General features: G+C 41.3%; 1 protein-coding gene across 1 annotated transcript; it reads right to left on the bottom strand.

Moving 5' to 3' along the window:
- Positions 1-650: 650 nt before the first annotated feature.
- SRSF4 (serine/arginine-rich splicing factor 4) lies at positions 651-26820 on the bottom strand. The gene is made up of 6 exons (XM_006862202.1): positions 26409-26820; positions 9296-9438; positions 8277-8389; positions 6329-6543; positions 2342-2431; positions 651-2081 (listed from the first exon to the last, which is right to left on the bottom strand). The coding sequence occupies exons 1-6, from the start codon at positions 26513-26515 to the stop codon at positions 1220-1222; spliced, it is 1530 nt and encodes a 509-aa protein (XP_006862264.1). The 5' UTR covers positions 26516-26820; the 3' UTR covers positions 651-1219.

Genomic DNA, 26820 nt, shown 5'->3' with positions numbered 1-26820 from the left:
GACAATCCTCAATAAATGCAGACTGTGAAAATGGCCTTCACACCTCCCAAGTTTGCTGCATGAAGGCCCTTGAACATCCCCCTCCAGCTACATGCCCCTTCAAGAGACTGGGTGGGGTTTACTGTGTCTCCTGTACCTTTGAAAGCTGAACACGTGATGCAAGGATAACTGGGGCAAAGGTAACAGGAAGTTGATTTTCTGTGATTTTCAAAGACCCAAAACCCTAAGTGAGGTTATGATACTCAACTTCTTGGTGACAGATTCAACAAACAGCGCAGAAGGAGCTCAGGGTTCATGAACTTACCTGATGAGGACTGATTTCTCATCAACTCGACCATAAGATTCTTAAAGAGAAGAAGGGCTGAAAACTCCTGGATAGCTCACCTTTATTCTGCTGGGTAAGAAAAGTGCAGGTTCTACCCATAGATGACTCAGGAACAAAACAACCATTACATATTTTCCAGGAGGAGCTGCCTGCAACTCTTTAGGTGTTAAGATAAGATCAGAACATACTGAATGCAACTTGGATTCAAGCACCATCAAATTTGTCAAGCAAAAATAGTCTTTATTCAAATTTAATGGAAACAGGGGCACTATACTTTGCAAGACAGGGAAAAATAAAATTAAAAAAAAATTTTCTTTTTTGTTCCTTTTTAATATAAAACAATATAGTCACAATACCAGAATATGGAACTCTACAGTTTGTTCTCTATGGGTTACTGCAGGTATCAATTTCCCTTGACTGTGCTATTCACAACTTTGTTAAGTCCCAAAATATGAAACCAAAGTGGTAGGAAACTTAAGACTTAGCACTTTCACTACATGGCATACATCAAAGGGCATCAATTCAAGGGCAAAAGTGGCTGAACTCACCATACCTACCTATGTCATCATTCCAGCCTTAAAGCCATCCAGGTACTGAGCTCCTGGTCAGAAAGGCCAGGCCTGAAAGCCAAGGCATTTTGGATATTCTACTGTGGGCCATGAGTAAAGGGGAAAGGGAGGGATTTCAAAGAGATTTGTTTTTCAGTCGAGCAGGAAAGGCCTGGTGCCAGGAGGCTTTACGGCGAGGAAGCACTGAGATGTAACAATTATAGACACACCATAGGGGGTTAAAAATGTACAGCAGTGACGTGTGGTCTACTTCAATCACTTGTGCTACGGCTACCAAACATGTACAAAAGACTTCTCGGGTAGTTCCAACTGTGGTCTTCGCCAGTTAGGACCTTGAGTGGGACCTAGATCTAGACCGGGAGGGTGATCTGGAAGCAGACCTGGATCTAGACTTGGACCGAGACCGGGTTTTTGAGGCTGACTTTGATCTAGAGCGTGACTTTGATGGGTTTGGTTTCGATTTGGAATTGGACCTGGACCTGGACCGGGTCTCCTGGTTGGTGCCAGCATCCTCGCTCTCTCCTCGGCCTTCCCTCTGGCCAGACTCAGACTTGGCATGCTCCTTCTCCTTGGACACGGAGCGGGACCGCGATCTGGACTGGGAGCGGTCGGTGGCTTCCTTTTTCTTTTTCTTGCTGCTGCTGCCTGACTTGCTGTCTCGCTTCCCATCTCGTTTTCTGCTCCTCTCGCCCTTGCTGCGGCTGTGGCTGCGGCTGCGGCTGCGACTGTGGCTGCGGCTCTCCTCCCGGCTTCTCTTCCTTGCCTTCCTCTTATCCTTGCTTTTGCTACGACTTCTGCTCCGGCTCTTGCTGCCGCCTCCTCCTTTGCTCCGGCTCCTGCTCCTGCTCTTGATGAGGCTCTTCTCCTGGCTCCTGCTCTTCTCTTTGCTTCTACTTCTGCTCACACTCCCTCGCTTCTCCTCCTCTACTCGGGTCTCCTGACTCCTGCTCCGACTTTGACTCTGACTTTTATGCCGACTGGGACTCTGACTCTTGGATTTCCCAACGCTGTCATTGTTCTGGATCTTCTCTTCAGCTTGCTCTTTACTCTTACTGTGGCTTTTGTCAGCGCTGCGGCTACGGCTACGGCTCTTGTCATCCTTGCTGGGGCTCCTGCTTTTGTCCTTCTTGCTACGACTGCGGCTCTGGCTTCGGCTGCGGCTCTTGCTCTGGGAATGGGACCGTGACCTGAGGAGGCAGAAGGAATGGTGTCTTAACTCACATGTGGATTCACATGCCCTGCCTCTTGTGAGATGAAAAGACCAAAGGAGATTATGTGCAGCTATGATATATAGAGTGGATGGGCCAACGATGGCTGTCTAAACCCCCAGGGTTCTACGCAGAGTTGGAAAAATTGGGGGGAGGGAAGACTGGCAAGATGATTCAAATCACAGTGAGGAATGGTAAGAATGCCCCCTGCTGACCCCCCATGTTTACCCAGGACTCACCTGGACCGGGACCTGCTCTTAGAGTGGCTGCTTTTGCTGCTGCCGCTTCGGCTTCTACTCTTCCGGGAATGTCTACTTCGAGAGCGAGACCTAGAGAGAAAACACTCACTTTAAAACAGTTGTTGACAAAAGGCTACCTGATTAAAGTCAACCAAAGCATTCTTCATGTAAAAAAAGGCAAGGGGTCTTCAAAAAGTTTACAGAAAATGCATATTATGAAAAAACTATGCATAGATTTGAAAAATTTTTGTGCCCAAATAAACATGTACTAACTTGTTATATGGTGAACAGAAGCTAGTTTGAAGCACTAAAAAAGATAAGACATCAGTTTGACAAAAGTCCCTATCATAGCAACATGAATTCTGCTAAAATAAACACCAAATTTATGGAGACGTTTGAGTATAGGAATGGTGAAATCACTGATACTTCATGAAAATTTTGTGGAGACAAGCCCCTAAAGAAACCAGCAGCTTACAAATGGATCAGTTGTTTTAAGAAGGGACAAGACAGTGCTGAAGATGAAGCCCACAATAGTACATTATCCACAGCAATTTGCAAGGAAATAAACCCTGTACAGGGTCGCTATGAGTCGGAACCAACTCCAAGGCACATTACAACAACGACAATCTTGTTTGTGCCCTAACTGAAGAGGACCAATGATTAACAGCAGAAATAATAGCCAACACCACAGGCTAAACCCTAGTTAATTCACCTTGCACAATTCTAAGTGAAAATTAAAGTGGAGCACACTGTTAGCATTCAATTGGTGCCAAAACTGTTACACTCATATCTGGTGCAAACAAGAGCAGAGCTTTCAATGGACATTTTCATCAAGTGGGATCAAGATCCTGAAGCATTTCTTGGAAGAACTGTAACAGGAAATGAAACATGGCATTACCAGTATGATTCTAAAACATGGCACAATCAAAGCAATGAATACCAAGAGGTGTAAGTCGAAGCCAAAGCAGACCAGTCTTGAGCAAAAGTTCATGGGTAACGGCATTTTGGGATGCTCAGGGCATTTTGCTTGTTGACTCTCAGGAAGATTAAGAGTATTCTGAGAAAGTCAGCCAACACTTTAGCATAAAACACCCCGGACACTTTCACCAGAATCCTTCCTCACTACAATGCTTTGGCTCATTCCTCCCATCATACAAGGGCACATTTGCGAGCGTTTCAATGGGAAATCATTAGACATTCACTAAGAAGTCCTGGTGTGGTGCTGTGGGTTAATGCGTCAGACTGCAAAGCAGTTTGAACTGCAAGATTGGTGGTTCAAGCTCACCAGCTGCTGCTCCCTGGAAACCCTATACAGGGTTGCTATGGGTCAGAACTGACTCGACGGCACGTAACAACAACAATATTCAGCCCTAATTTTGGCTCCTTCTAACTTCTTTTAATTTCCTAATCTTAAAAATCTTTAAAGGGTACCCATTTTTATTCAGTTACTAATGTAAAAATGATTGCACTGACATGGTTAAACTTCTAGGATTCTCAGTTCTTTAGGGATGGCCAAAAAAATGACTGGTATCATTGCTTACAAAAGTGTCTTGACCTTGACGGAGCTAATGTTAGAAATAAAGTTTATACTTCTTAGGTTTATCTTTTAATTCCATGAGGTTTTTAAGTCCCCCCAGTCCATATGATGTGTGCCAGGCCATAAAGTTACAAGAAAACTCTCTCTTGAGCTTGAGGCCTCTAGATTCACACCTGCAACCATTTATAAATGACCTCTCAGCACCTCCATCCCTGAACACAGACTTCCCCCGAGCTGCTCCTTGGGCTGGGGGGTCCTGATTCCCCCACTGACGACACTCTGATTTCCCGAGCTCCTCATACCAGAAACCACTGTCATGTTTGCTGCCTCTTTCCCCTGTTCTCTGACATACTGATGATCCTGCCTCTAAGTTTTTTCCAGTCGACCCACCTCTGCTGCTGCCAACGCTATCATCATTCCCCTGGTACCACAACAGCCTCCTGACAAGTCTTCCTGCCCTTTTCTTGTCTATTTACCTCGCTGTGACCAGGGAAACATTTCAAATGGACAGACAGGGCTCTTTCTCCTGCCAAAAAGTAGAGAACCTCTCCAGACCTAATTTCCAGCTTTTAGGAAGTTAAGGTACAAGGTGTAAATCAAAAGGTACCATAAATCCAAATTTTTGATAGTTTAATAAACCTTCAGGGAAAAGGGCATGAGATACAGAAAAAAGGTGGGAACTCCCCAAGATAACCACTTGTAACACATGACTGAGCTGAGTCCTTATCAGGAAAAAAAATCAGCTATAAAACAGACACCCCCACAAAGGGTGTATGCCCGCTGTGTATTGGGTACATGTTGATGCTTTGTTTCCTTCATTCAAAGAATGGTCTTTGTTTTTGTGCTGTCCTGTTTAAGGCTTAATAAAAGCGTCCTAGTGTGGCGCTGTAGGATAAGCACTGGATGCTAACCACAAGGTCAATGGTTCAAATCCACCAAGTGCTCCTTGGAAACTCTACACAGGATTGCTGTGAGTGGGAAACAAGTCAATGACACTTAACAATAAAACAAAACAAAACAAATCACACAGGGACTACCCGGGACATCTGACCATAAGCTGGGTGAGTTTGGGAGGATGACAGACAACTCTGAACTCACTGGTCATTCTCACTAGTATTTAAATCTGGAGCCTGCAGATACTACACAAATGACGCAGCAGAAACAGCAAAGCCCGACCTTGATAAGTAAGTAGTTCTGCCAAAACCCTGCGCCTGCTCCAATGCCTCGAGATCTAATTACACGGTTGTAGGAAATACTGGGGAGAGGACAGAGGCACATGTTACACATCACCACAAGGAGGCAATCAGCAAACTCTGTGGAAAATTCAAATTTTGACCTCATTTTTCCAGCAAATAAATGTATATAAAGTAAAAAGGGGATGAAGGAGGATATGCTGGCCAACAGACTTAAGAGACTCATCAGGATGCAGTGTGTAGAGCTAAACAAAGTATAAACATGTGTCTGAGAAAATACATAGTGTTATTAAAATGGAACACGAAATGATGCTAGGTATAGTAAAGGCATTGTGGTCCTATTTTAAAAACATTAGAGACAGAGACTGAAGTCTTTATTGGTGAAATGACCAGGATGTCTAGATTGGTCTCAAGGCAACAATGTAGCAGGAGAAGTTGGAAAAGTCAGATTGGTAAACCAGAAACTACTACTGCTTAATGGGTGACAAGCAGAAGGGGATTAAAGGTTCATTAAATGAATTTTCTCTAATGCTGTATATATTTGAAAATTTCAAGAATAAAAAGTTAAGTCTAATGACTTGCTATCACTCTTAAATCCTTAGCCTCCATCATCTCAGGTTATTATCCTCCCTATGTTGGCTTCCATTTTGGAAAACTCTCTTCCACCTCCAGCCCTTCAAATAGCATGGTTGTTGCTTGAAGGGCATTTGCCTTCTCTCTTTGTCCATCATCTCCAACTTACCCTTCAGGACTCAGCTTCTAGGAAGCCTCTGCAGGTAGTGCTATGGACATTTCATTTGATATACTTCTCCATGAAGGTCATTATTCACAGAATGCCTGTTCCACTAAACCAAGAATGATGAGGGCAGGACTACATTGATCTTGTTCACAACTGCCTCTTCAATGCTTAGTACAGTGCCTGGCCCATTTGCTAAATATGACAGACTCTCTACTCTGACCTAGCCAGTGTGTGACAGGGTAAACAAGATGCCAGGGGTTATGCTTGCTTGGATCCAGGAGACCCAAGAAGAAACATGAAGGAAGGCCACTGACTTCTGCCTGAGAGAGGACTTGACTTCTATTTGCCTTCATGACATAAGAGTTTAAGAATTTTACAAATGTTCAGGTCAAAGTTCTGAGTTATTGAACCAGATGGAACCATTTACTGAGAATCCAACAGGGGGATGGAAACAGAATATCCACGTGCTCATTAATGACCCTGTTGTGAGCTACAACACGTAAAGGCACCCACAGTACCTTGAATGACTCCGACTTCTAGAGTAGGACCGGCGGCGTCTAGAACCTGGCTTGTCTTCAACCAGTCTGATTTTCCTGCCATTGACTTCAGTTCCATCCAACTTTTCCAAAGCTCTCTTCATATCAGAATAAGACAAAAATTCAATCACTCCTTCATTTTTGCGACCCTTGTGAGCATCTGCATAGGTAACTTCTCCCGCCTGACGCATATAATCCTAAAAAAAAAAAAAAAAAAAAAAAATCCAAAAAGGTTAGGATACTTTCTGCTAAACTATCTAATGCAATCATCAAAATGGAAGTTTTCACTAATTTTTAAGGAGAAATGCCAGTTTTTCTCAGAATTAAGTTTATTCTGCTGAAATATTTCCATCTACTAAGGAAGCTCACCAGCTGCTCCTCAGACACCCTATACAGGGTCGCTAGAGGTCGGAATTGACTCAACAGCACTTACCAACAACAACCCACCAATTATTTACTGAGGTCCTTTAAAGTGCCAGGCATGAGGTGAGTGCTGAACAACTACTAAACTACTGTTTTCAATAAGTTACCTGTGAATACAAACTTTACTATCATTTTCTAAATCTTATAGTGACAAGTATTTTGTTTACCAAAACTCATGTCATTATATTTAATGGTAGGTCTTTTACATTTTATTATAAATCCATGTTTGAAAACAAGTATTGCTACTGAGAAACATCCTAGGTGAAATTTAAATAAATCTGTGGAGATTATAAAATTAGTTATACAATTTTACTCAAAATTTATTGTTCCATCAGCTCTTTTTCAAAACAAATGAAAGGCAGAAAGGGAACAGAGGAGTATTTCAGCTTTGGCTCTCAGTATATGAGTATTCAATAGCACCTCAATTTTTATATTTTTTCTTCTATTTCACAAACATTGAGCACAAGCCATTTTATACTGTTTCTCTGTCCATTGCATCACAAACATGTTTACATGTCTTACCATGTAATGCAGTTTTCATTGTTAGCATGCACAAGGCTTCTTTTGAGGATTTCTCAATTGATGGGCTTTTCAAGGATAAATATAATCCTTTGTTCTTTATTGTGAATTGAGTGAAAGTTTGTTATTATTCTTAATCCAGCAATGAATACCTGCACAAAAAGTTAACTCAATTGAATTATTTGCAGGAATGATGGTTCTGAGTGAAAGCCGGAGTGCCCATATAGTCTATCTTCTAAATTAAGATACATTTGAGGATGAATGAGGATGGTATTAGCAGTTATGCCAACAACAGGACTGTTCTGGGTAAATTAAGTATTGGGTTGCTAGTGGTACAAACCCACCAAGTGCTCCACAGGAGATAGAGAGAAGTTGTCTGCTTTCGTACTAGGAGTCAGAATCAGAAAATGACAACAACAATCATAGCAGCTGGCACTACTGACTGAAGCTTATTCTATGTAGGTCCTGTAGGACGAGCACTGGACAGCTAACCAAGAGTTCAGTGGTTCAAACCCACCAGCCTCTCTTGGGAAACCCTAATCAGGGTCACTATGGGTCAGAACTGACTTGATGGAGCTTAACAACAATTACCACTCTAGCCCCAACTTCATAGGTGAGGCTGTGCACTGGAGAATTCACATAAACGTGTATATTACAACTAACAGGGCAGGAAACACTAGTGGTTCCAGCTTTCTTTTCAGTTGATGAGAATTACACTGTATCTGCCTGTAACATTCTGTACAGAGGAACATTTCATGGTTTATTATGTAAGGCGTAATAAAGGTCTGTCCTTAAAGTGATGGTTCCTAATGTAAAGCAGTCGTGTACCCCTCTGGAACCTTTCAGTGGAGAATTTCCAAACACTTTGAGAAGGGATTCAAACAAGTAACGTCAATACATTCCAAGGAGATTGTGTTCACATACAGTTACCTGTTTCCTAGTCTAACTCCTGCCCAACCTTACCCCAGAAGGTTAGTGAGGCCCACACCTTTAAATCTTGCCAGCTGCACCGACTTGACAAATTCTCCACAATAAGCCTGTATTCTGTACGGGTAGGAGGGCCGTATTTATCTCGGCCACTTCTTCTATAACCATATCCACCTTTGGAAGGTTCAAATAGAAAATATTACTTCAGTGGAGGAAAAAGAAAAAAATAATATATCATATATTCCCCTTAAATAAACTATTTACCTCCCCATCCCAAAAACAGCATCAATATTTAAGTCTGCTCCCACCCTTCATTCTAAACTAGATTTATTTATTTCTTAAAAAAGCAATCAAATATGAAAAATTTAAAAAGTTTTAAGTATACACATTCATTAATTTTTAGCTTTAAAATCAAAGCCAACATGCATAAATAAAAAACTATTTTCAATTTAACAGTTTAGAAATAAGTAACCAAATGACTACATCAGTTACAGGTGTTACTCACAGTGATTAAAGATTTTTGTGAAATTTTATAGATATAGAAAAGATTTTCAGGCACCTATTTCAGTTTAATCTCATCTGTGTCTAACCCTTGGGATCCTCACCACCCAGGTCTAATGGGGAAAGGTTGCGGTCGTCACATGGCTTCCTGTTTTTGGTCAGCCAAGGGCCACAATGGTTCAAAGAGCCACGCATGGAAAGGTAACCCAAGGTCAGCAAATGGAACAGGCAGTCATCTTAGCCTCAAAGGATTCTTTTAATTAAAACATTGAGGTCTTTGTTAAATCTATGTTAAACAATTGCATTACAGAGAAAAAAAAAACACACAACACAAACACATATCATTAAATATATTTATAAAGTATTAAAACAAGAAATTTATGCCATTATATTAATTAACATTAAATATTATCAAAGATGTTTATTTGCAATTCTACATTAAAAAGATACACAATTTATGAAAACAAATGACTTAAAAATCAATCATTTAAGTACAACATTAATTTATGAATTACTTTTAAAAAGTAACATTTAAAAACAAAGGCATGTCACCAATACAAATGCCCTTTAGATGCTTACTGCGTCCAGACCCGTAACTGCCATCTCGCCGTGGGCCGCGGGCATGTTCAACAATTACTCGCTCACCACAAAGGTCTTTGCCATTTAGTTCATAAACAGCATCATCTGCATCACGCAGATCATCAAACTCCACAAAACCATATCTAGAAGAAAGCAACAAAATGCAGGTTGGCACCGTTTTGACCCCCAATTTCACTAACATTAAAGAGAAAGCAATGAGGTTCATGCTTAGCAAAGGTTAGGTGGTTGTTTTTTTTTAAAAAACAAAAAACAAACTAAGGGTCACCTTTCTCTTTCCTTTAACTGAAATCACTTTACTTTGTGCCAACAGGTACTTCAAGAGGACAGGGAAAAGTCTCCGAGTAGACCACTATCTTTTTAGGAAGAGGTTGGCTAAATATGCAGAGACTACTTCCCTTGCTCCCCGAGTGGTGGACAGGGTATATAGATATGCATAATTTAGTATAAGGATTAACTACAAAATGGATTACTTGCTCTTTCAATACACCATGTAAAAACTCATCTTTTAAAGCCCAAAAGTGATATCTTAGGAGAACAATTAGATCCACATTCAGGCATTTTGTGCCTTAACTACTAAATTATGTTTTGAAATAATATACCAAGATAAATAATAATTTGTTAAATCTTCTCTGTGAAAGAAAAAAAGAAAGCAAAACAAATGTAAATCCCTACTTCTTTACCTACACAAACTACAAAAATGATCTGTTCTAGAAATTCTCAGTGGGAAAATTCTGAGCTATTCATTTTTCTGTGACATTCCAAACTCATTTCCATGAGGCTTTAGATAGACTGGAATTCTCTAAAACAACTGTGCAAACAGTGTTTTGAATTGCTAGGAATTTTCCAGCAAAGAAGTTTGGTGGTTGAGTAGAATAAAACAAACTCCCCAAGATCTTACTAGTGTCAAAGAGCACAACTTATAAAATCAAAGTACAAAATTTGTAAGATACTTATTTGTTGTGATAAGCAAGGTTAAATAGAACTCTGCAAATTCTGTTATTAAGGAGTGCTCGGTGTAGCCCAATATGGCTGTGATTAATTCTAGCTTTGTGACCAGTGTCTATATTTAAAGACTGAAATCATCTTATTGGCCACACCAAATTACAAAGATAAGTTACAAAAGCAATTTCGTTAAGGGCTATCAAGACTATGTATACACACAAACACTGACTAGTGTTTATCTGCATTTAAGTGGATTTGTGTACATACTGAAACCAAAAAACAACAAAACAGATTATAGACTTGCCAGTTCACTGAGCTCACTGACAAAAAAAGTATCCCACTAATTCTTTAACATGTAACACTGTACTCAGCAACATGTTAAATAAGTAAGAGCACTCAAAATTGCTAAACTTTTCCTGACTAAAGAGTTTCTTCAACAAGTCCCTCAAGGTGATAATGTATTAGGTTACAACTTGGAGGTAACAACTTCAGAAGATTTTGTTATGCTGAAACATGGGGGGGGGGGGGGCATCCAATCTTTAGGGGCCACTGAATCACAACTCTATTAAAAAAAAATACAACAACAACAAAAAAACAAGTTCACAGACATGCCAGTTATGTAACAGATTTTGCTCAGCAGCAAGAAGCCACCAGGCTGAATGGATGGGCTGTGTAGTCTTTAAGACATGGTTCCATGCTTCCATAAGAGAAGTTTAATAAGAATGATTTCAACACCCTATTATGTTTGAACAAGTAAAACCTCTTCAAATCATTGAGTTACAATGTTAAAAAGTACATTGTTGTTAAGTGCCATCAAGTCAGTTCTGACTCATAGCAACCTTATGTAGGGTTTTCAAGGATAGGTTATAATCACTAAAAATAAATAACAGATAATGTATTTCAGTTATTTTTCCCCCTTTCCTAGGTAGAATGGATCACATGGAAGCTCCAAGATCAATGACCAAAACAAATCAAAACAGCCAAATTTAAAAAACAAATATAAGTACTTTCTATACTTCAGTTTATTTAAAAAACTGGTATCACCTTAAAAAAAAAAAAATATGCCTTCCTGGACTTAGGTGTGGAAACTGGTCATGGGTCTGCTTTGTCCTGGTATCACATGTGAGCCTGAGGACAAGTAGAGGAAGGAGAGACATCCCAGTGTCAGGATGCAAAGGCCTTCACTTTCCTCTGTGAGTCATCCATTGGTTCAGCACAACTCAATGACCAGGACTGACCTAATGTGATTATCAGAAGGAGGCATGGATTCTAGAGGCTTAACCAAATCAATCCCTGAAAAGTCCTAGTTATTTTCTTCAATAAGCTTTTCAACTAACTACACAAGGGTCACAGAACACAAGACCCTAGACTCTGCAGTATCTGAACTGGAAAGGTGAAACTGTTCCAGACAACAGATGCTCAAGGCAGCCCTGTGTAGTAAAGCCTTTTCCCGAGTCCAAGATCTCCTGCTCTCACACTTACATACAGAACAACTCATTCTGACCTTTCTGGGAAAATAAGGACATCTGTTAAGTGGAGACAACTTATTTAAAGACAAAAATGAATGCTCAGATATAGACCCACCCTTCTTTCTTACTGAGGCTGAAGTAATGCACACCTGGCCAATAAAATTCTTCTCCAAGTCCTAAGAACCAATGCGTGATGTTGGAGGAAAATGGCCCCTATAATCCTGTCCCTAATATTCACTTTTTAAAAAGTTCCTACAAGAGGGTCACTTAGTAGTCTCATTTTCTGAGTGGTGCTGAGGGTTAATGCACTGGACTGCAGGGCTGGTTTGAAACACAAGCATGATGGTTCAAGCTCACCAGCCACTCCTCAGAAACCCTACACAGGGGCGTTATGAGTCACAACCAACTTGACGACACTTAACCACAACTAGTCATTTATGAAAACAGCTGACTTGAAATCAGATTTGTTTTAGTGAAAACTTTTTGCTATTATCATGGGAAAAGCCACAAAATCAATGTGGAACATTTTGATGTCAAAGTCCAGTCCAAGGGTCAAGTCAGGCATCCCACTGTGTCTTTCCTCTGTCACTGACATGGTAGGTGGGTTTGGAAGACTTGAAGAAATATCCTCCCCCACAACAAGTCATACCTGGGAGGGACTCCTGCTCTGCAAGCAAAACAAAGATCAGATCAGTTTGGCTGCTGTTACAAAATTGTTTACTTAGATCTAACTTAACTGGAAGAATGACTTCAATGCATGCGAAAAGCAGAGTGAATGGGTCCCCCAAATAAGGGAGGACAACATTACCTAGCATTTTCTTAAGCAAACTCTAGATATCAGGCAAAATGCCATCGTATTTACTGTTCACAATACCCAACAGTCACATACTATTATCCCCATTTTACGGATCAAGAATATGGAGACAGAGTTAAATAACAAAAAACCAGTAGAACTGACATTCCCAAGTTGTGTGGTCTGACTCCTGCGCTTAAGCTCAGAAGCATGAAGAGTGGGGCCCAGATGCTGGCCTGGGTCAGTTCTGCTATAAACCAACTCTGAAATACACATGTAAATCAAAATCACTATTTCTCTGGGTCTTACTTTTGTTTGTGAAATGAAGGGGCTTTACTATATTATTCCTAAGTTTTCACCTAATACCAAAAAATGAGATGGTTAAATATTAAAATTATGGCTTAATTACTGGATACTTTAAAATTTGGCAGGCCTGGGCCAGTAGGGTAGTAAGAGATACAAAACAGGAGTAGACAAACAGTGATCATTTAATTTTTGTTTAATTGCCTAAAAGACCTTAAAAAACTATTGCATGGGTTCCAATTTTAATTTTACTTAAACATTTAAAACTATCCTTGAATTAAGTTTCAGTGCCTTCAACACAATAAAGCTCTTTGGAGTCTTTCTAAATTGTTCTCAACATTCCTTCTCTTCTTGGTAGCAAAATACCATGAAAACGAATTTCTTCTCGACAAAAAAATTCCCTTTTGGATCCTTTTCTCAAAGTAAGAAAGGACACAGGGTATACATACACATATATACATATCATATGCATATCATAGATCTCTGATGTTACCTGTGAATACAAAACCCAACAGATAGGTTTCTTAGCTTAAACAATTCTCCTTTTCAACTATCAAAAACACAAACTCCCTCTCTTTCAATTAATTATAGTCTGAGAATGACGAAGATGGAGAACTTTAGGAGAATAAATCCAAATCAAAATTTATAAGCCCACTTTAGCAGGAACTGACAAAAAGGAACAATACGCCACCTCTTGCCTCAGGTCCCATGACTTTCATTTCCCTCCTCCAGGTCTAGGTGAGGAATAAAAAGGGTGGCTTCACTACAAGTGTACAATATGAAAAAACTTCACTTTCAACATTTCTAAACTGGTTTCTTTTTTTTCTTGACACATTTGGTTTAAAAAAAAAGAAAGAAAGAAAGAAAAGGGGGGGGGGGAGCAGGAGTAGGGCTGCTGTCATTATATCCCTGAAAAAAAATGTAGGCGCTATGATTCTTACCAACCCAAAACAGGCAGGCAGGCAGACAGACAGGCAGGCAGGCTTCTGGCTACCACAAACAAAAGGCACACTGACGTGAGCTGTTTCAAACCTTATTCTGAAACTACAGCCAGTGCTCTTGTTTTGCTCATGGAACAGCCAATGCACTGCCCAGGGTATCTATCCGTCAGAGCTCTCTAGTGGGAGGACTGAAATCATGCTTTTTTTAAACTAAGGTATTCTAAGAATCCAATTAGAGAAATCTTTTATCAAGAATCATCACCTGAGCTCCTACTGTTGCTAATAGGCTTTCCTTGACCGTAATAACCTGAGCCAATAATCCCAGTGTCTGCCTTGTTCTCTGTGAGTTCTACTGAAGAGGATGCAGACATTTTCTCACTCTTCTCAGGATGGCCTAGAGTTATTTCTGCATTCTACATAACTTCATGAAACACGGAGACTAGAGAAAAATACTGCCCGAAAACTGCTCTCGAAATAGACTGATGAATGGCTAACTGGGCAGTGTGTGACCATGACCGAGGGGTGCTCAATTCTAGCTAATGGATGGGGGAGTGGATATGAGGGCAGGGAAAGCAAGCCTCCATGCGCGTGATCACAGTCACCCGCCAATACTGCTTACCAAGGGGCATGCCTTGCATGTTCTCTCTATAAGAAAACTTTGCCCCCTTTCACGGTGGATCTCTGCTCACCTTTGTCCTAAAACTGTGCCACATGCTTTTCTTTGTATGTGGACATGACAGTCCTCAGTCACCATCAGCAGGATGTGAGTTTTGTTTTCCCAATGTGGAGAGCCATTCCCACATTCACTCATTTCCTTGCAAGAACCGAACCTCTCCATGGCTGGTCAGGATTAAGGATGTTGCTGTAGCCAAGGAAAAATTTTCATCTGTTGAAGTTAACCCATGGGTGGCTGAAACCCTCAATCTAGAGTCAACAGCACTGTACTTTTAGAGCAGAGTCTTTAAATCTACCCACAGAGAGATGGCATTCAATGAACAAGAATCAAACACCTTATTTTGAAAACACTCAGTGTTGGTCCAGTGTTTCAGCCAACTTGGTCTTACGAAGTGAAAAAGCTAGGACACATGGAAATGACAATAATCAAACCCAGCAATTCTTGCTGTCTGAATAAAGAAGAAAATTATAGACAGACACTTCTGCAACCAACTCTCTAGTGCTCAGGTGAGGCCACCTCACAGAAAAACTTGTACATGAGAACAGTGCAACTGCCCTGGTTCCAAAGGTCTGCAACATTCCAGGGAGCCAGTGGACAGAGTTAGCCAATGACACATTGACTGCTCAGGGCCAGGGACTATAGTTTCAGTTTAACTTGACCGGTCACAGAGGGCTGTTTATAACCCACAAAATAGTGCTTAGTTTTCCAGCCACTAGGAGCTTCTATCACATGAAGTAGGTTCATGAGATGCTTCTCTCTCCTACCCCAGTAGGCTGCCCTGGGCACTCTGGCCTTTCTTTAGCCTCTGAGGAGGGAGGGCCATCAAGGTCACCCGGAGAAAATGGATGACTTACCCGTGCTCACTGAGTGGCAGAGCTGGGGTGCGACTTCAGGGCTCACCATTACCCAGTCTGGGGCTCTTTTCCCGTCGGCAAACTGGCAGTTCCTGCATACCAAGAGCTCTCTGATTAGAGCTAGTGTGGATTCCTGGTCTGCAAACGTTGACCACAGCTCAGTCTGCACTTGATCTTTCCCCACCTTCAAAGAAGAAAACCTACCTCATGATTTCTCTCTTCTAGACCCCTTGACTAACTCATTCACTCTCAACAACCTTGTCAATATCTTTGATTTCTCCTCTCTGATTTCTCATTCAATCAACTGTCAAAGTCACATTTTGTGACCATTAGTGCTGTTTCTACCTGTTTGAGTAAATTAATTCTAGACTGTGGCTACTTGTACATAGTCAACTTGCCTCTTTATATGCAGCAAGGAAAGTCAGTAGCTACACCATGCCTTTGCTCCGAAGTTTATTTTGCCTCCCAAATGCCTTTATGTTATTCTCACAACCAGAAATACTTTGGCTACATAAGAGGAGCCATCAATTTTCTTTCAGAAGTCTCAAAAACTTGCTTGACTTCAATGATTTTATCCTTGACTATTGAAGTTGATGTATTCTATAGCTAATTTTTGTGTTTTTTCAAGCTTTGTTCTTTGTGTTCATTCTTTCATTTGATTGTTGGCTCCTCAATAATAACAAAGGCCAATATTTACCATTTAGCACAGTACCTTTGTTGTTGTTGTTAAGTGTTGTCCAGTCTGTTCTGACTTAACAGGGACCCTGTATAGGGTTTCAGAGGAACAGCTGGTGGGTTTGAACTGCTGACCGTGTGGTCAGCAGTCCAGTGCTTATCCTACAGCGCCACACCAGGACTTCTTATTCCTCATGACAAATGTGAAGAATGTACTATTATGATTCCCAACTCACAAGTGAGAAAATGGAGGCTTGGAAGTTAAGCAACTTAGTCACTATCACAGAGCTTCTAAAGGATGAAGCTGGATTTGAACCCAGATCCATCTGACTACAAAACCCAAGATCTTAACCACAAGGCTCCACTGCCTATGTAAAGGCAGATGCCACACCTTCTCTCCCAAGGTCCTGAAGACAACTTTTTTCATTCAATTTCACTGACTGAATCAGAATCTGGTTAACCCCAGACATACCAGGCTGTGCTAGAGTTTTGGGTACACTGAAGTCTCTAAGGAAAAAAGAAAACTGATCATGGGACAGGGTGAAGCACCTATGAGCTAGGGATATGTGCCAGCCAGGTTACTTTCAACTCGTCTTTTGGTTCCCATTAGCCAGTGCCAGCCATCTGGTCCTTCCGAAAACATGTGTGGGTTCAGAACATAACGGACTGGAAGAATAGAGGAAAAATAAGATTATTCTGCGCAATCCCCATTCTGGAGGCCCCACATCAACCCCTGGAGTCAATCTGTGGTTCTAAGACTTGGCAAAAATTAGACCAGTCTAGAGTAGAGCTAGGCCTAAAAGGTAGAGGGTTTGAATAGATACTGACAATAATGTATCTTTAAGAATGCATTGAATTATTTTTGTAAGGGGTGACGACTGGGACCAAAATAAATGTAAGCATAAATGGTGGTGGTGGTAGTGGGGGAATGGATCAGAAATCAAAGACACTAGAAGGTTTACAGACTTCTAGTTCTATGAAGAATATAGAAGCAACCAAAAAAGTGCTTTGCAGGTAAGCACCTAAGATTAGATTTGATTTTAATTTCAAACTCTGGTAGCGTAGTGGTTACGAATCGGGCTGCGAACCTAAAGGTCAGCGGTTTGAAACTACCAGCTGCTCCGCGGGAGAAAGATGAGGCTTTCTACTCCCGTAAGGATTTACACCCTCGGAAACCCTGTACAGGGTCGCTATGGGTCGGAACCGACTCGACGGCACGTAACAACAACAACAACAGAAGGTTTACAGACTTCTAGTTCTATGAAGAATATAGAAGCAACCAAAAAAGTGCTTTGCAGGTAAGCACCTAAGATTACATTTGATTTTAATTTCAAACTATAATTAACATGATTACTCCAATCCACCAGGACTCTTTCCTTCTTAAACATTCCTTATAACTATCATTATTTAACAAAATGTTTTCCTATGTATGAAGCATTTTGCTATGCTTCACATATGAGTACCATAGTATCTAACGCTGAGCTTTACTGCTTTCACAGATGAAGAAATTAAAGACTTAATTTGCCATGGATTTTTCAAACTCACACTTCAGTCTAAAATTCATACTGTCAACACACTCTTCTGCCTCCTGTACACCAGTGGCAGTGGTCCAGAACACCAAATGTAGTATGAGAAACACAAGCTCTAAGAGGAATGAAAATCTGTTTCATCAAATTATGTTCTGTAGTGTGGAAGACAAATACCCACATGAACATTAGCATCTTAAGAGAAATATCATTTCTGCATTTGATGTGCCTGGATGCTAATGTAAAAAGTTATTCTCTTCTAAACTACTACTGAAGCAAGCCTAAAAGTGATCAGTCTAAGAAAATAGAAATCTATGTATCCCAGCATTGAGAACACAAATATATTGACAAGAAAATTAAACTCATGACCCTCTTTTCTCACAAAATAAAGCGATGCTGAAAAAACATCTAAAGCAAAATATAATCAAATTCAGGCCCAAGGTGCTGTGTCCACAGTCAGTCTCTTAAGGAATAGCTACATCTTGCGGTGGAAAAATAGAGACAGGAAGGGATCACTGTTCCGAAAATGAAACAAGAAAACAAAATTCCCCAGGATGGGAGTAGAGAGAAATGTATCAAAAGCAAATTTAGCCTTATTTTATACTGTTCTAGGGCCCCAAAACTGTTTTAAAAAATGAACTAACATGCTACATTATTTCACTTTTAGTAGAACTGGTACAGATTTTAATGTTCTAAAATGAAACTACTGGGAAAGCAAGATACTTGCAAATAGTTTGTGGATCTAATAATTACAACCAGTTAATTTTTAGATTAACATGGTTACTTCCTTCATGAGGGCAAACAGTCATACTTGTATCCATTTCAATTTTCTGGCACTTATCAACACTAAGGGGAAATGAAATTAAAAGGCCTCACAAAGGGGAGACTAAATCACAAATTCAAAGCAATTAAGATACAAGAAAGAAAAAGTTTTAATATCAATGTAGAATAAACTTCTTGGGTCATTAGATAGAATGACCATATCTGTTACTCCTACTTAATGAAACAAAGGTTTATACTCAGCAGACAGCACTACCTGATTTCACATCAAAGCTACAAACATAAAACTAGTGCACACTTACCTCTAAAATGACAGGAGAGGGTTGACAGGTGTTAAAGCCTCTTAGAGGGCATGTCTCTGGGACTATCTTGGCTGTTCCCATGTCCCTCATAACTGGCCCAAGGTCTCAGGGCTGCAGTCTGTTTTCTTCTTACTTAATTTAAAAATTATTGGTTTGAAGTTGTCACTCCCTACTCTATTTTCTTGAGGATGATGCCCTTCCCATGAAATTTTGGCCATTTCATTCGATATTCTAAGTGAATTTTTCAAATTCTTTTAACATCATGGATCAGTAGTTTCATATGTGAAATTTTTTTCCCCTCAAAGACAGTGTTTCTGGTCTGTGTAGCTCCTGACTCCCTTGCCCAAGCCTCCTGGCTCACTCCCGAGGACTGAATTCATACCACCCGCCTTCAGTCTTCCCTCTGTCTCTGGGTCTTGCTGGAGGTCTCTGTTCATGAAGACCCACCTTTCTGGCATACAGGCCTAAAGACATGGTCGGGGGACCTGGCATAGGGATAACGAGTGTCATTTCAGGACTTCTTTGTGTAGCATTTGCACTTCAGAGACCTCTGTACTGGGCACCTCTCATCTCAACACACAGAGAGGTCATCTCAGGCATTTCCGCAAAATTATGCCCAAACACAGGCATGCAAATTCAGAGCACTCTGCTCCATCACCTTTAGGACACCCAGTCAGCCTTGACAAAGCTGACACCACTTTGCAGCTCTTCAAAGAATAGCCTAAAGTCCTGACCAGGGTCAACATCATAAAATTCACCATCTGTCTCACTTGGCAGTAACTTGTTAGCTTGCTGGAAGCTTCTGCATAGAGACCAAATATTGAACAGGGTAAAGGCCTTGCCTCACCCTGGGAGGCAAGTCACAAAAGGACATCTGGAAGGAAACAGCATGAACGAAACTTTGACTGTCATTGTGTACGCTGTATCTGGTCTGTGAATAAGAAAGATCTCTAATTTTCAGAACTGTCAATAAGCATGTTGTAACACTATGACTTGATCTGTCCACGCCTCAGCTTCCACATCAGCACAAACTACAAACATTTGTTTGCAAAAGCTTTATATACTTAGTTAAAAAAGAAATCATACCAATGCATGATTTGTTTTTAAAGTTTAAAAATTTCACTATTAGTTTGTTGCTGTTTGCAATCCAGTTGTACTGACTCATGGTGCCCCATGTGTGCAGAGTGTACCTATTCCACGGGATTTTCAAGGAAGCAGATTGCTAGGCTAGTCTTCCCAGACAAATGTGGGTTAATGCTTAACTATTTGTGCTACCCAGAAGGCTTAATGTTAGCTTGGTGCTGTGAACTGTCAAGTGAATTCCAACATATGCCAACTCTATAGGATAGTATTCCCTAGGGATTCCTACACTGAAATCTTTATAGGAACAGACAACCAGGGTCTTTCCTCTCACGGAACCAATAGTGGGTTTGAACCGTCGACTCTTTGGTTAGCGGCCAAACACTTGAGCATTGTGCCAGTTGCTGTTTGCCATCAAGTTCATTCAGCATCATTGTGATCCTGTACAGGGCTCTGAGAGCGGCTGGTATATTTGAACTGTTGACCTTGTGGATATCAGTCCAGTGCTTATTCTACCGTGTCATACCATGGCTCATTGTGCCAGGAGGGCACCTCAATGAAGAAGACAGGTGCAAAATTCTAAATTGAGACATGTTGTTGTTATTTGCCGTTGAGTCGAGTCCAATTCATAGTGACTCTGTATATGGCGTCTGCAGAGTGGCTGATGGATTTGATTTCCGACCTTGCATTCAGCAGTCCATTGCTTATCCTATAGTGTTGCACAAGGACTCCAAACACTTAACCAGTATGCCATTTAAGACAATCTGAGACACAGTGGTTTAAAATGCCTTGGCCAAATATTAACAAAAGATATTTATTCATACCACAAACCGACTGGGAAACCAGTATCAAGGAGTTGGAAGTCTTGAGCCAGGGCAATTTACGTAGAAAAACTGAGGTTAGTCAAAACCTGAATTTGGTATTGTCTCTTGGTACTGATTTTTCCAGATAAAAACATTAAAAAAACAAAACAAAACCCTATCAAAGAGGGAATAAAGGAGCCATGGTAGTATAATGGGTTGCAAGTTGGGCCACTAACTGCAAAGTCAACAGCCAGAAACTACCATCGACTCCACAGGAGAAAGATGAGGCTTTCTGCTCCCATAAATATTTACAGTCTTGTAAACCCTATATAGGGGTCGCTATGAGTTGGAACTGACTCAGTCGCACACAACCACTACCACCATATATGGGGGAAAAAACCGAATAAGGAATAGAAGAATTGAGGCATTTGAGGAAGAATATTCAAAGTACCATGGACTACTAGAAGAACACACAAATCTGTGTTGGAAGAAGTACAGCCAGAATGCTTCTTAGAAGCCAGGATGGGCATCTCTCATATTTCAGACATATTATCAGCAGGGACCAGACCCCGGAGTAGGACATCATGTTGGTAAAGTAGAGGGTCAGCGAAAAAGAGGAAGACTGGATGACACCGTGATGGATTGACATGACACTGTGACAGCAGCAATGGGCTCAAGCTTAATGATTATGAGGATGACCCAGGACCAGGTAGTACTTCACTGAGTTGGAACTGACTTGACAGCACCGAACAACAAGGGGTAAAAAGGAGCCCTGATGGTGCTGTAGGACAAGCACTGGACCGCTGACCGCTAACCACAAGGCTATTTAGACCCATCAGGCGCTCTGCAGGAGAAAGAGGACATTGTTTTTGCCCCACTAACTAAACGATTTACAAGCCTTGGACACCCTATACAGAGCTGCTATGAGTAGGACTTGAGTCTTGGCAGCAGGTTTGGGTTTCTGGTAGGAAAAAGGTTAACATACTTTAGACTGCTACTTCCTTCAAAGTCCTATTTAAGTTTTTGATTAAGATACATGAGACCATTCCCACCTGTTAAATTAGCAAAGGTTTAAAAAAAAAAAAAGCTGATAGAGTAGTGGTTACAAATCGGGCTGTGAACCGCAAGGTCAGCAGTTCGAAACTACCAGCTGCTCCGTGGGAGAAAGATGAGGCTTTCTGCTCCTGTAAGGATTTACAGCCTCAGAAACCCTGTGCAGGGTTGCTATGAGTGGGAACCGACTCCATGGCACATAACAACAACAACCTGGCTGCCGTGACACCGGCATGCTCACAGAGTGCTTGCTAGAAGTGCACTGGAGTAGCTTTTCTGGCTATGTGTATCGAGAGCCTTGAAAATGGTCATTCCTGCTATGACACATGAATTCTACTTCACGGAACCTGCCCTAAGGAATGATAAAAATGTAAACAATATTTTATGCACAGGATTGTTTATAACAGCAAGAACAAGTCAATCTTGGAGGGATGGTTGAAGTAAATCATGAAATAGCCATTAAACAATGTTTATGACGATTTTAACACAATGGAAAAAATGCATGATAAATTAAGTACAAAAAGTAACACAAAATTACATAGACCCCATCAATGTTAGAGTCTTTATAAGTTATTTTAAGAAAAGTTCTTCTAAGGCTATCCAAAAGGTCAACAGATTGAATCTACCAGCCACTCTGAAAGATGAGCCTTTCTGCTCCCGTAAAGATATGCAACCTCGGAAACCTTATACAGGGTTGCAGCGAGTCGTAATACAATCACCACAAGCTGGAACCAACTCGATGGCACACACATAACCACCACCACTACCACCAAGGTTAAGTAGGGCATCCTGGTGTGGTGCTAGACTGCTAACCACAAAGCTAGAGGTTCACAACCACCAGGTGCTTATTGGAAACCCTACAGAGTTGCTATGAGTCAGAATTGACTCCACAGCACTCAACAACAACAATTATAACAAGGGCTAAGTGGATGGATTTTTTAAAAAGGCTGCTCAGATGACGTCCTCATATATAATTAAAAAAAAAAAAATCAAAATATCCAGAGCACTCGAGAGTTCAGAAATACAGGGACTCTCAAACATGGTGGGGAGAAGTCCTGGTGTGGCACTGCTGGACAATGTACTGGACCACAAGGTCAGCTTGAATCGCAAGGCTTGTGGTTCAAACTCACCAGCTGCTCCTTGGAAACCATACACAGGGTCACTATGAGTCGGAACAGATCAGACAGCACTGAGCAACAAGCAACAAGCATTTTATATATGTTTTTATCTAAGAAGTCCATTATTAGGACTCCATCTTAAAGTAATAATTAGAAATTGTGTAACATTTTACATAAATGATAGTCACCAATGTTACACTGTGGCTTCAAAAAGCCTGTGGAAAAATGGAATTTTGTCTCATGGGCTTTTTGAAGCCCTTAGAATATATATTTTTGGCATTTTCTATACTGAACAAAAAATTATGATAAAATTGTAAAGCTTTCATAATCAGAAATAAACATGTGCTATTTAAAAATGTTTGGTTCTTTAATTTTAGCCATGTATAGAGTTGCTCAAATCCACCTTTAAACAAAACTATCCTTTGATCTCTACTTGTTATTAAGTGCCATCAAGTCGATTCCAACCCATAGCGACCCCATATAGGGTTTCCAAGGAGCAGCTGGTGAGCTTGAACCACCGACCTTGCAGTTCAAACGGCTTTGCAGTCTGACGCATTAGCCTACTGTGCCACACCAGGACTCCTTGATCTCTGCTTAGATAGTTTAAAGTCAATCTACAACCTAAATCTAAATACATAACTATGTTAATATACAGACTCAAACCCTTGGTACACATGTGTCCAAAAAGAACGTTAATTCAGAGGGCAGAACTGCCCATGAACAAAAAGGTGGTGAGATACTTAAAGGAACATATTTGCTTTTTCTTTAGCCATTTCTGTTTCCAATTTTATCATTACTGTAAAAGTGGTAAAGCATTTATTTGCTTCTTGGTGTTGGGAGGGTAAGTAAGAATTCACTAACAGCTCAATTAACCAGAATCCAATGACCTAGAACACCAGGACAGCTGTATTTTCCCATTCAAAGAAACAGTAACAAAGAAGCTCCCATAAGGAATTCAGTCAAAGAGAAAATCCCTGTGTAGGTTGGTGGGGTTGGCAGAGATCCATTTCAATATTCTCCACCTACCAATGCCCTGCAGATATTGAGACAAATGGAACAATCACCTGACTCACTCAGAGTCTTAAATAATGTATTTTCAAAAATCAACTATATTCTATATTAATGGACATTCTGCTGGAAGGAATTTCCAATAAGAGTGAAAACAAAAGTTTCTTGCTAATACATACTGTGAAAATCTAAATAAACAGTGACTAGCATAGCTCTGAAAATCTTGGCTATTCAAGACTACACTGTAATACACAGGGTCTAAAATTTAAAGTTAAGTTTCCTTCAGTGTTTTAGTTCATAACTTTAGTCAACTACAAATTCAATGATTTGAAGTTTATACTTTCAGCTATGAGGCAGGTAAGATAATCTTTTAGATTTGGTAAATTTTATTCATTAACTGAAACATGGAAAAATTAAGAAATAGAGATATATGACTGAAACCACATGATTTTACTTTGTGGTAATACAGAAACTACTATACTACAAACTAATTCTATAATGATTCTTGTAAATTAAACCACTGATAGTCCATGGCTGGCAGGGGTCGGGAAGAGGGAATGCTGCTTTTCTGTGATGGTGCTTTAAAATGTTTAGTTCAAAATAAACCCTTTTATAAACAATTGATTTTGTAAAGCTGAGTAAGCAGATATTATATGTTACTAAGAAATTATGACATCCAGAAAAGCAATCAGCCATGAATACTACAGAAGTCTTTCTGAGGTTGAATCTAATATGCATTTGCAAATATATGTGTAGATACAATCAACTGCTTGGTTACCAAGTATTTCCTAAGAAAGTAATTTATCAACAAAATAAGAAAGTTCAGACTCCACATATAACCAGACACAGCCAGTTTGTTACCATAAAGAAAGGCTACAAGTAGGGGTCATCAATGCCGCTCCTTGCTAGACACACTCCTAGGATTCTCCCCCAGGAGCTACAGTAGGTTTTTACTGGAGATAGTGCAGATTCCTTTGGGAATCTGAAGTGGGCTATAAAGTTCTGGGAGAGCTGCATCAAATCTGTGATCCAAAACTGATTCTTTCTCTAAATTCTACAAACTGAGGCAATCTAGATTAAATCCTTTGAGTGACTACTCTTGACTGGATCTCTTTGACCCTAGAACTGATGGAACTTTTAGGGATCAGGAGATGTGGTGCTGTGTAGAATCATCAAGGAAAACAACATCTTTACTCCAAAGTACTGCCCTGGGTGCCTGGCACAAAAAATGGCCAGTCATGAACATACATAACTTTTTTCCAGATCCCCAAACCAAAACCAAATACGTTGTAACCTGCCCACTAGTAGTCAATGGTGGGGCCATACCCAGGTCTGCCAGGCTTTGATTCCCAAGCTTTACCATCATAATAAAATCAATCTGACAATTTTGTTGGGCTGTGGAAAAGAACTTGTTTTAAACTTAATCTTTCAGATATATGATATGTGTCAGAGTAAAAGCAAAACTCCTTTATGTATTATATTCCTAGGAACTAAAAATACAATTGTATAAAATGGGAACATTCCTAAGCTTTTTATTCTAAATCTAGACAACAATTTGAGCATCTGACAGCTACCAATTTTTCTTAAATATACAACTTCTTAGGTATGTTTCATAGTCTCAAGTAGCAGCTAGTATTACACTGGAGAGTAAATTGTAGCCAGATCAAACCTGTTGCAAAGTAGAGTGCTTCAAAAATTAAAAACAAAACAAAACAAAAAACCCCAATGTCAAGGACACCTCTAACACACAAGGGTTAGTGCCCTAGAATGTTCTACTACTTTTTTTTATATCCACGTCTTTCAAGCCCTAAAATCCAACCACTTCCTGATTCCGAGTTTTACACGTTGAGTATCTCCGAGCCTGACTCATCTGATTTCCCAGAAACGTGTAGCCCGTTAATGATCTGATAGTTGTATTTCTAATGACCAACTTTAGCCCTACTCTACCAAAATTGATCATTAGAAATACAGCTATCAGATCACACCCGGGGAAGTAAGAAGCTAGCAATTTCAAAAAGTGTGTCTGTTTGCATTAACAAGTTGAGCCAGTTGCTGGCCAGTGTTCTCGAACAAATTCTACAACGGCAAAGCAATTTTTTGGCAAGGTGGAGGACGGAAACCACAGCATGGAAACTCTACACAGAGTCTAAAAGGTAGCGAGCTTAGACTTTAAATGACCCTTGGAGAGGGAACGGGGAGGGATTTCAGCACGGCAAGACGATACTTTCGAAACTAGACTATTCAAACCCGAGTCTCCCGCCCAAAAAAAGTCTGCACATGGCAAGTCTAAAAAGGGCCTCCCTCCAGAGCTCTTGTCCCCGGCAAGGATGCGTGGTGCCCGACTCATTCATTAGACTGGGGAAAAAAGGAAAAAAAGTGGGCAGAAAATTTTGTTTCTTTCCAACAGCCTGTAGAGCAGGAAAGGTCAGTCTCTGTCCCAGAGCCCGGGAAGGAAAAATTTGGGCACTCCCGGCGCTGTGGAGCTGTTGTCTCTACCGTCCGGAACCCCAGTCCCACTCGGGCTTTCCTCCTCCCGGTCCCACTCAGATCCTCACCATCGCTTCCCATTATCCCTCCGCCACCCCCACCCGCGCAAGCGCAGTGGGAACCGGGCCTACCCGCGCCCCCAAGCGCCGCGACTATGGCGGAGCCAGGCCAGGCCGGTAGTTGCTCCGCTTGGGCCAGGCGTCCTTCTCCTGTCCCCGGGGCCTCCCCGGCACCGCCGGGGCCCTGTCCCCACCAGGCCTGCCCCTCTTCCGCTTTCCTCACCCATTCTTCAGATCAACCTCCAGGATCTTCCCGTAGCCCTTAAAGAAGCGCTCCACATCGCGCTCCCGGGCCTGGTAGCTGAGGCGGCCGATGTACACCCGCGGCATCCCGGCAACGGCGGCAGTGGCTTGGCCCGGCCCCAGCCCCCCCTAGGCGGCGGCCGGCGAAGCGAGAGCGCGACGGCGGCGGCAGCGGCAACGGGCGGGCGGGCGGCGGGACGGACGCAGCCGAACCCCGGCGACGTACGCGAGCACGTAACTCGCGAGGGCGCGCCTCCTGCTTCCCCCGCCCTCCCCTCAGGCGGAGGTAACGGGAGGGAGCGCGCGAATGCTTCCCGCCCGGTCAGGGCTGGGGGCGGGGCCTTCCCGGGGGCGCGCCGGCGCGGGGCGGAGCCAGATGATGGACAGGCGGC

This window comes from Chrysochloris asiatica, unplaced genomic scaffold, assembly GCF_000296735.1.
Source record: "Chrysochloris asiatica unplaced genomic scaffold, ChrAsi1.0 scaffold00047, whole genome shotgun sequence".
Lineage (NCBI taxonomy): Eukaryota > Metazoa > Chordata > Mammalia > Afrosoricida > Chrysochloridae > Chrysochloris > Chrysochloris asiatica.
The sequence above is the reverse complement of the archived record's forward strand: the minus strand, read 5'-3'. Positions and strand labels throughout refer to the sequence as shown.